The sequence below is a fragment of the Bombyx mandarina genome, chromosome 18 (genome assembly GCF_030267445.1).
Source record: "Bombyx mandarina strain Sakado chromosome 18, ASM3026744v2".
Taxonomy (NCBI): Eukaryota; Metazoa; Arthropoda; class Insecta; order Lepidoptera; family Bombycidae; genus Bombyx; species Bombyx mandarina.
Genome location: NC_143224.1, coordinates 8,322,916 through 8,334,169, shown reverse-complemented (window position 1 = coordinate 8,334,169; position 11,254 = coordinate 8,322,916). Strand labels below are relative to the sequence as shown.

The window sequence follows — 11,254 nt, the reverse complement described above, 5'->3', positions numbered from 1 at the left end:
TTAAACTTTTTCATGATAATCTTACATAGCACAACCAAGTGTGACAGTGATTCATTAATAGTGAATTTGAAAATAATGATAAGTAATGAAAAACAAAGAATCTGTCTAACAGAACTTTATTGACAACAATTTAGACATACACTGTACATTTGCACAAGTGTATCATTATATAGAGTGTGCTTTCTCTTACTACACCTTAAAGAAAATGACTAGATAAGTCACAAATATACCATACTTTTTAACTAGGGTTACCAGATTTTTGTGCTAATGCTAACATATTTTCATTGGCAAGCATTTGGAACTCATGGAACCTTTGTGAAACCCTCTGATTCATTCGTAGATATTTCTCCATACAGTTGACAGTGCATTTGTCCTAAAAGATAACACATTTCAATCATTTATCATTTATGTAATAAAACACCCGTTTTCATTTAATATTCCCACTAACTGCTATCCTGCTTTAATAATTACAGGGATACAATGCTCACCTGTCAAATGTAATAAAGGCCAAAAATAATAATTACACGAAATATTTATCAACAAATGCCACAAAATAAAAATAAAGAAAAAACTCATCAATATTCATGAGATAAAACCAAATCTGGTGAATGTACATTAAAGAAAAAAATTAAAGAAGAATTATAGAAGAGTAATAGAACATAAGCCAGCAGTTTCTGCAATTATTTTCTGCTAGTCTCTATTTGGCTGTCCATATTCAGTTCTCGAGATCTACTGTATACAATTACATGTAGTTTTTCACAGACAGATGGACAGATTTACTGGTGGTGGATTTACTTGTGAGTCCGCGCGGGTAGGTAACACCACCTTGCCTATTTCTGCCGTGAAGCAGTAATGCATTTTGAAGGGTGGGGCAGCCATTGTAACTATACTGAGACCTTAGAACTTATCTCAAAGTAGGTGGCGCATTTACGTTGTAGATGTCTATGGTCTCCAGTAACCACTTAACACCAGGTGGGCTGTGAGCTCATCCACCCATGTAGGCAATAAAAAAAATATGATTACAGATTTTGAACAGAACATAAAATTTCTTACATTAAAATCATATGCTGCAAATGGTATTTTTAACAGTGATTGAAAGTTATATTTCAAATGATATAATTAACAAGAAAGTAACTGCTGTATTCAATTTTGACACTTAAACTGCTGAACTAATTTTGAAAATTCAGGGAAAATAGTATTATATCAGGGAAAGTAATAAGCTTATATTCCTCTAAGAATTAAGCTACATTTCATGCCACCGTGGAACACACATAAAAGAGCGTTACACGGGGACAAAGTAACAGACGAAAATATAGGTAATTAATCGACGCTATTCCTTACCTCGGTAGATTTTAAAGTCCTCGACGTAAAATCATGAATGCAATCATTGAAACAAAGTTCAGACAGCTTGTTGTATTGTACAAGGAAATCCTTGAACTGAAATAAAATTTGAAAAAAATTAAATTATCTACTGAAATTTGAAAACACTAAACAAAATGTACCGGCATATGGATGATAATTATTGGAGAAATGTTAAAGAATTTAAGAAATTTAATTATATTTTTAAATAAGTGGAATAATTCAGAAATAACATTATATAACAAATTATTTCATGAAAATACTAAATATTTACAGTTTTAATTTGATCAACTTCACTCATCATTTCAGGGGTCGCCATTTCTGTATATCTTCAAGAAAAGTTTAGAACAGTGTGATTGTTTAGTATTTTTACAATATTTATATTAAATCTAAATATTTATATAATATTTTTATGAATTATTGTAATGTTTCAATTTTAGGTTAGATTAGAAGCCTTTTTTATTTTGTTGTACCATTTGACAGGCAAAGATATAGGGAATATTAGGGAATGTGCAGACTAAAAAAGCCAAATATTAAGATTATGAATTCACTATTTGACTTGACTATGACTTGACCTTAAACAAACACGTAGTAACTATTATACCAATCTGTGGGCAGAGCGCGGTCTATGAGCTATGACATGTCCTTCTTTAAAAGAGGCTTGTGGAGAGTATTAAGCGATAGGCAGCGGCTTGGCTCTGCCCCTGGCATTGCTGAAGTCCATGGGCGACGGTAACCACTCACCATCAGGTGGGCCGTATGCTCGTCTGCCTACAAGGGCAATAAAAAATAAAAAAATCCGGACCGCTGACCCATTTTGTACGTTTCGCGTTTCCAACTTTATAAAAATTGAAAGTTGATCTTGAAAGATTGCATGCATTCGTATGCTTGACTCGTTTAATTTTTGTCAATATTCACAATATCAATAATTAGAATAAAATGGCCTCACATAACTTCTTATGTATTTTCCAGAGCTTCCATTGCAGTTTGTAATTAACTGAGGTACCTATGTCATTTTATTGTTTTTTTTTTTGTTTCAGAGTCTTTTCAAATTTTGGTTTATTTCATTCTATTTAATTTCAGTTTTCATTTGAAAGCGTTGACTTCATTCTAATGAAACACGAAATAATTATTGAACCATTTCATTTAAAAAAAGCTATTAGAGTGATATGACTACATTTCCTTTGCCTATCAACTAAGAACAAACTACACATCTTAAAAAGTTTGCTCTACGAAATGTCAAAAATCATTGAATTGCAGTTTTAGAAAGAAAGAAAGAATTAAAATAACCAAATAATAACTAGGTACGAATGTTCAGGTTTGATCGTCTACTACACTTTGTCTCTGTGTAAGACACATTTCAGATAGTCTAATAATAATCAGATAGTACACGAAATCTCTTAGCTATAGAAACAATGGAAGAGATTGGAATTATTTTACCCGAGAAAGTAAGTATTCAAAAAAAGGCTTACTAATCGAATAACTGTAACGCAACCTTTACACATAATATTGAACTTTTTAGGATGACCAAGTCACAGACTCAAAAGGCTTGGCGTTTGCTGGTCCTCAATCTTTTGATGAACTCGAATCTGAAGATTTATACACAAAGTACAAGGTAAGTGAAACAAGTATAAAAACTCCACTAAAACTACTCATTTTCACCAATAAGTAAATGTATGAGATGCCACCCACCTTGAGACATCAGTTCCAAGACTCAGTTCCATACTACAGTGGCTGCCCTGCCGTTCAAACCAGAATAAATCTTGTGCTAGTAACATCAAGATAGCCATGAGCCCATTAGCCCATTAAGGAAAAAAACTGCATGGTTTTCTTTAGCCACTAGTAGTAGTTACCTACTGAGTTTCTCACTAGTGGGTCACGATTGTGATCCAGTGGTAGATCCAGAGAAGCACTGCTCTTGTTAGGAAATTCTCTTAGGCTGAGCTGTGAGCTCTTTACACATCAGGTGAAGCCAGAATAGTCCCTTGAGACTATAGGTAGATAAAAAAAACTAAATCACAACTTTCAATCTGCAATACACAATACTTATTATCTTTAGTGTATTGTGCAATACACAAAGAGACAATAAATATTAACTTTTATGTAAATTTAACAGAAACTCCAAAGAATGTTAGAGTTCTTAGAAGTACAAGAAGAGTACATTAAAGATGAACAACGAAACTTGAAGAAAGAATATTTGCATGCACAGGAAGAAGTAAAGCGCATACAGTCTGTTCCTCTTGTCATTGGACAGTTTCTTGAGGCAGTTGATCAAAATACAGGCATAGGTAAATGGTTCATTTATTTAATAATATAAATTACCATTGTCTGTGTATCACCATGAATATTGAAAAGTATACGAAACTTAATAAATTGACTGAAAAAAATACTAAATTACATTTTACAATCAATTTATTCTATCTTCCTAATATTACTTTTTATTTACATTATTATTTTTAATGCTGGCGAGGACTGGACTTTTCAGTGCTCATTATTTAAAGTGATGAAAAATGTCAAACAAATGTTGAAAACTTCTCTACAAATAAAGTCATAAGTACACACTTCAGGAATATCCAATGACATTTTTTTGTGGCAAAATTCTGTGCAATTAAAAATATTTTTTTGATCTTGATATTACTTTGTTGGCATTTCCAATACTTGTTATATTTGCTGTTTGCATCGCTTACACCCACTTCCAGAATAAAACATATTTTATTTTGTTATTTCAGTTGGCAGCACCACTGGCTCAAATTATTATGTCCGTATTCTCTCAACAATTGATAGAGAATTGTTGAAGCCATCTGCTTCAGTTGCTCTGCATAAGCATTCTAATGCTCTAGTTGACGTCTTGCCTCCTGAAGCCGACAGCTCAATCTCTATGTTGCAAGCTGGTATGTATTATTTCTACTGTAGGAAGTTACCCTGAATGTATACTTGTTGGTGCAACCATTCAGGTGCTTTTAATTAGTTGACAATATTCTACTTATATTTGAAACTATCCGCATATCTCAAGGCCCATGAGGTGCCATATCCATAATGAGTGACATATCCATAATGGTTCAAGTGATAAAATTTCTATAGAATCTCAGCTCATCTATAATATGTTTTATTAGCCAATACAATATCAACTCTAGCATTTAATGAAATGTAATTCTAATAAATTGAAATTTTTTATTTTTATTTATCAGCGTGTTTAGTGCACAGTAATAATGAATCGGTCAATCTAAGTTTTGATCAAGACACTAGTTGAACTGTGTGTTTTTGTCTTTTATTTATTTATTGCATAGGTGGTTGGACGAGCTCACAGCCCATTTGGTTTTAAATGGTTACTTGTTGTGAATCCGCAGGGATAGGTACCACCATCCTGCCTATTTCTGCCGTGAAGCAGTAATGCTTTTGGTTGAAAGGGTGGGACAGCCCTTTTAAACATACTGAGACCTTAGTACTCATATCTTTTTTTTTATGGCTTAGGTGAGTGGGCGATCTCACAGCCAACCTGGTGTTAAGTGGTCACTGGAGCCCATAGACATCTACAACGTAAACGCGCCACCCACCTCGAGATATAAGTTCTAAGGTCTCAATATAGTTACAACGGCTACCCCACCCTTCGAACCGAAACGCATTACTGCTTCACGGCGGAAATAGGCGGGGTGGTGGTACCTACCCGTGCGGACTCACAAGAGGTCCTACCACCAGTGATTACGCAAATTATAATTTTGCGGGTTTGATTTTTATTACACGATGTTATTCCTTCACCGTGGAAGTCAATCGTGAACATTTGTGGAGTACGTATTTCATTAGAAAAATTAGTACCCGCCTGCGGGATTCGAACACCGTTGCGTCTTTCGAAACGAATGCAACGACTCTTAGATCTTAGTTTAGACATATAGGTAAATAACATCGCCTGAACTTGGCAGGCTATTGAATTGTAACGCTAATTATAAAAAATAAAGTTGATTCTATTCTATTCTATGCACCGGACGTCTTATCCTTTAGGCCACGACGACTTTGAAAGTCTTCGACGATTACACTCAAAAAGTAATTTACTTTTTACAGATGAGAAACCTGATGTTCAATATTCAGATATTGGAGGCATGGATACACAAAAACAAGAAATTAGAGAAGCTGTTGAACTCCCTCTCACTCATGTAGAGTTGTACCGGCAAATCGGTATTGAGCCTCCTCGGGGTGTGCTCATGTATGGACCACCAGGTTGTGGCAAAACTATGCTGGCTAAAGCTGTTGCGCATCACACTACAGGTAGAATATTAGAAATTTGGAAATTTTCAGTACACATTTTGAATTAAAGAAATATGCTTAAACTTGAATAACTGTGAACTAAAATTGAATTACAAATGATTACTAGCAAATGTTTACAAGCATTTATTAAATGATTTTTATACAGTTTAGCTTATATTTGAACTCTAATGCTGAGTCAGATGACTCAATTCACACGCTAAGTCAATTCAGAAATGTTACATGAGCACAATATCTATATGTTGTAAAAGATGTAAGAAAGTATGTTATAAAAGAGGACTTCAAATGTCTATTTGGTACTGATAGACCTACTTGATTATTATTACCTTATTGATGTATTTCACGAGGATAAAGGTAAATGAGCGAGTAATGTTAATTTATGTAATGCAATAACGTTCCTTCTTAATATTATAGTCTGCTTTTATTTCAAGAGGTACCTCTGCTTGTATAAAGCTTCCTAAAGTATAAAATTGCATTTGTGTTTTGTTATAGCCGCATTCATTCAATTGCATTTGTGTTTTGTTATAGCCGCATTCATTCGTGTCGTCGGATCAGAGTTCGTACAGAAGTACTTAGGAGAAGGACCCCGTATGGTGCGTGACGTTTTCCGTCTTGCCAAAGAGAATAGCCCAGCAATCATTTTCATTGATGAAATTGATGCCATTGCTACTAAAAGGTAATTAATGGTTCCAATATGAAAATAATAATTAAACCGTTTTCAAAAATTCGATATATATACTAGAAGGACTTGTATTTCTGTAAAGAACCTATGATGCATCTCGCTTTGAATAGTAAAATAGATATTTAGGGTGCAGCATTCCACTGTATACCATATGCACCTAAAACTAGACATCCGTTGAGCTTTACTTATTAATATTTATAACCATCTGTTTCATTTATTATCACTTATCTTTATTATACTATACTATATACATACACCTTTTTTTTTGTAGATTTGACGCCCAAACTGGTGCCGACAGAGAAGTTCAAAGGATTTTACTTGAACTCCTCAACCAAATGGATGGTTTTGATCAAACTACTAATGTTAAAGTAAGAAAATATGCTCTGTAATTTTCAAAATAAATGCATGGATCATAGCTATCTACTTTATCGTTTGTGTATCGATTATTTATTACAGGTAATAATGGCGACAAATCGTGCTGATACATTGGACCCTGCGTTGCTAAGACCCGGCCGTCTCGACAGAAAAATCGAGTTTCCACTTCCTGATAGGTTAGTCGAATTCTTAAGTCTTCATAAGCGTCACAAAAGGCGTTAATAGGCAGCGCTTTTTAATACGCTTTTATTAACTTCAGACGTATGTATGTTAGTATGTAACGGAATCTTTGAATATGATTTTGACCCCCTTCAAAACTTCGGATTAACTCGAAATTTGGCATACTTATTAAGGACCGATGACAATTCAACATTTAAAAAAAAAAAAAAACAATTAAAAAATTGAAATTCCATTTATTTTCAATTTTTTAGTTGCATTTCCTATAAAAGCGTATTTTTTTAGTTTTTTAAACTATTAGTTATTTTATTATAGTTACAACAAACTAGTTCTTACAAAGAAAATACACCTAGTGAATGTGATGAAATTGATATTCATTGCATACAACACTGTATAAATTCAACACTCCAAGTTCCTCCACTCTCAGGATAACGCGAGAAGTGTTTGTCCGTCTTCGCTTTAGTATTCTAATATACAGTATACTAGCGACCCGCCCTCGCTTCGCTTCGGAAACTGTAATTTATTATTGATTTCTCCACTATTTAATGGATGTTATTATACATATAAACCTTCCTCTTCAATCACTCTATCTATTAAAAACACCGTATCAAAATACTTTGCGTAGTTTTAAAGATTTAAGCATACATAAGGGACAGAGAAAACGACTGTTTTATATTATGTAATGATTAGGTATGAAACAGACACAAATTCTGGTCATACGACTAACATTTGTGGTTAACCCCTCAATTGCCGATACAAACATTTAATTATGACTGTTGTTCTAGGCGTCAAAAACGTTTAATCTTCTCGACAATCACTACCAAGATGAACCTTTCGGAAGAAGTCGATTTGGAAGAGTTCGTGGCTCGACCGGACCGCGTGTCCGGCGCCGACATCAACGCCATCTGTCAGGAGGCCGGCATGCACGCTGTCAGGGAAAACAGGTAACTGTAACGACGGGGCAATGCAAGCCCCACCGCGCCGTCGCCCCAAACATATCTTGTTGGATTAACTCTGGGTGCTTTTTTTTTGTTTTTAACTCGTCGATTACGACGAAGAGTTCAACGAGCGAATTAACCCATAGACTCAGACCACTGAGTTTCTCGCCGGATCTTCTCGGTGGTAGATTCTGCGAAGCTTTTTTTTTTTTTTTTATTCCTACCTAAGCTGATAGCCCTAGCGGCTATGTCAGCGTAACCCTAACTTTAGTAGGTGAGCTCACGGGGCTCAAACCTGACGATGTTGCTAACACGAACCCTAGCAAGAGTCGTGCTTCGCAGAATCTACCACCGGATCGGAAACGCGACCCACTGAGAAGATCCGGCGAGAAACTCAGTGGGCTGTGTCTGAGAGTTAATTTACTCGTCGAGCCCTTCGTCGCAAGCGACGGGTTCGACGAGAACGGTGACCGGTGCTTGAAGTACCTAAAAGCACCGTTAGTGGATCGGGAGGATCCGAGATGACGTGTTTTGGGCGACGTCGACTGCTTTCCATTCTGTCCGCAGGATCGGGAATGTAGTTACCGGCGGCCACGATGAGAGGGTTCTCGTGTCGTGCCGCTTTATCGAAGTGGCGCATGGACGCCGACTGCAGATACTTACTGATGGACTCTAAGTCCAGGTCGTCATGGAGGTCGACATTCCTGACGAACCACGGGGCTCCGACGGCTATCCTGCAAAAACGGGATTGAATGATTTGAAAGGATTTTAAGTGTATGCGGGCCGCGTGAGCGAACACTACACTTGCATAGGTCATGACGGGGCGTATGCAAGTTTTGTAGAGTGTCACCTTATTTCTAAGGGACATTTTACTTCGCCTACATATCATCGGGTAGAGACGTCCTAGGATGAAGGCGGCACGATCGCGTACCGTCTTGATGTGGGGGCGGAATGTCATCCTACTGTCGAGGGTGACGCCTAAATATTTGACCTTCGGGGCCCACGGTATGGGCTGGTCGAACATCGTGATTGGGCGAACGGCGGGGGCGGGGATGTTGACGCGCCTAGTCGGGAGAGGGATGCTCAGCGTGGTGTTCGGAGGGCGACCCCTTTTGAAGAGCACCGCTGTGCTTTTCGTGGGGTTAATGTCGATGCGCCACTTCCGGAACCACTGTCCCATGGTGGTAGCTGCGGTCTGAAGTCGTCGATGAAGCAACGCCTTCTTCCTACACGAGTAGTAGATGGCGGTGTCATCGGCGAAGAGCGCCAGATGGGTCTCCGGAGACCGGGGTATATCATTGATATACAAACTGAATAGTAACGGGGAGAGGGCGGAGCCTTGCGGGACTCCGGCTGTGACGTGACGGGGCCGGGAACGCGTTCCCTCGACTCGATATCGGAACGAACGGTTCGACAAGTAGTCTCGTATGATGAGCACGAGTCTGTCTGGCACTCCCATGTTATACAGTTTGTATATCAAACCGTTGTGCCAGACTTTGTCGAACGCCTTCGCTATATCGAAGAAGAGGGCTCCTGTCGAAGCACTGCTCTTGCTAGGGCTAGTGTTAGCAAATTCTGAGGTCGAGCTTGTGAGCTCACCTACCCGTCCGGGCCTAACTAGAATTGTTCGGTAGGCAGCGGCTAGACTCTGCCCCTGGCATTGCTGAAGTCCATGGGCGACGGTAACCACTCATCATCAGGTGGGCCGTATGCTCGTCTGCCTACAAGGGCAATAAAAAAAAAGAATAGCCTCTTAGGCTACCAGCGAACAGGTAGGGAATAAAAGGTAACTGTATCCCTTAATCTATTATGAAAAAAATATTTATAAAAAACTTCGGTTTTTATAGTTCCGGTCATTAACTATCTCTGTTTTAATAATCGTTGGAATCTTTGAAATAATTATGTGAATGATACTAAAAACCTTTGTTTTTTTTTTTCAGATACATTGTCCTTCCTAAAGATTTCGAAAAGGGTTACAAGAATAATATCAAGAAAGATGAGAGCGAATATGAATTTTATAAATAAACGTCATTTTTCTGTGGATTGTGTACTAATATGTTTACAACTAGAACATTAAATCTCTTTTCTTAAAAATATTCAAGTTGTATTTTTTATTATAACTTTATAATAAATTAATTATATTCGCAAGGGATTACAAGACGATTTGAGTACATAACAATAAATAGTAACTTTAAATGCAAGTTATAACTTTAGGCAAACTTAATAATGGCTGCTATACTGAAAATTACCCAAACAATTGATTCTACTCTTGTCTTCTACCTACAGTTTTTATTTTTTATTTTTTTCCTACCTAAGCTGGTAGCCTGGAGCGGCTATTCCAGCGTAACCGTAACTAGTAGGTGAGCTCACGGGGCTCAAACCTGACGACGTCGCTAACACGAACCCTAGCAAGAGCCGTGCTTCGCAGAATCTACCACCGGATCGGAAACGCGACCCACTGAGAAGATCCGGCGAGAAACTCAGTCACAATAATGAACATATTGTGGGTGACCAACGCAAAGATGTTCCTTAAATATTATTTCTTTATTCGTATGTTAAAATACACGCTTTGTGTATAATATGTGATCCTTAGAAACATCCAAGTTTTTTTTTTTATTTTTATTGCTTAGCTGTGTGGACGAGCTCACAGTCCACCTGATGTTAAGTGGTTACTGGAGCCCATAGACATCTACAACGTAAATGCGCCACACACCTTGAGATATAGTTCTAAGGTCTCAGTATAGTCACAACGGCTGCCCCACCCTTCAAACCGAAACGCATTACTGCTTCACGGCAGAAATAGGCGGGGCGGTGGTACCTACCCGTGCGGACTCACAAGAGGTCCTACCACCAGTAATTACGCAAATTATAATTTTGCGGGTTTCATTTTTATTACACGATGTTATTCCTTCACCGTGGAAGTAAATCGTGAACATTTGTTGAGTACGTATTTCATTAGAAAAATTGGTACCCGCCTGCGGGATTCGAACACCGGTGCATCGCTTCAACACGAATGCACCGGACGTCTTATCCGTTAGGCCACGACGACCACACATAGTAAACGAAATCTTGATAAGTTAATTCAGGCATTATATAACTCACCTTCCAAGTTAACCGAACCAGGTCGATGGTACCAATATTTCGGAATAGTCCTAAAAAGTATATGCAATTGTAAAGTTTTGCAATATATTAAGTGTGGGTGAAAATTCAGCTGAAAGAATTATTCCATTAAATACTTAACTGGTTTCAAAGGCAGAAAAAAACTAGCAGTTTTTTTTTATTGCTTAGATGTGTGGACGAACTCACAACCCACCTGGTGTTAAGTGATTACTGGAGCCCAAGACATCTACAACGTAAATGCGCCATCTACCTTGAGATATGAGTTCTAAGGTCTAAGTATAGTTACAACGGCTGCCCACCCTTCAAACCGAAACGCATTACTGCTTCACGGCAGAAATAAACGGGC

The 11,254-nt window shown here is 37.6% G+C and overlaps 2 protein-coding genes across 2 annotated transcripts; one reads left to right on the top strand and one right to left on the bottom strand.

The window, feature by feature from the left end:
- Positions 1-100: 100 nt before the first annotated feature.
- Tim9a (translocase of inner membrane 9) lies at positions 101-1,847 on the bottom strand. Its single transcript, XM_028179037.2, has 3 exons — positions 1,634-1,847; positions 1,342-1,437; positions 101-373 (listed from the first exon to the last, which is right to left on the bottom strand). Exons 1-3 carry the CDS (start codon positions 1,676-1,678, stop codon positions 239-241), a joined length of 276 nt encoding a protein of 91 aa, XP_028034838.2. The 5' UTR covers positions 1,679-1,847; the 3' UTR covers positions 101-238.
- A 372-nt stretch (positions 1,848-2,219) lies between these two features.
- On the top strand, positions 2,220-9,884 carry Rpt3 (26S proteasome regulatory subunit Rpt3). Its single transcript, XM_089734602.1, has 10 exons — positions 2,220-2,807; positions 2,882-2,974; positions 3,476-3,647; positions 4,089-4,250; positions 5,416-5,619; positions 6,145-6,292; positions 6,570-6,666; positions 6,755-6,849; positions 7,636-7,794; positions 9,729-9,884. Exons 1-10 carry the CDS (start codon positions 2,775-2,777, stop codon positions 9,811-9,813), a joined length of 1,248 nt encoding a protein of 415 aa, XP_089590728.1. The 5' UTR covers positions 2,220-2,774; the 3' UTR covers positions 9,814-9,884.
- Positions 9,885-11,254: the final 1,370 nt, after the last annotated feature.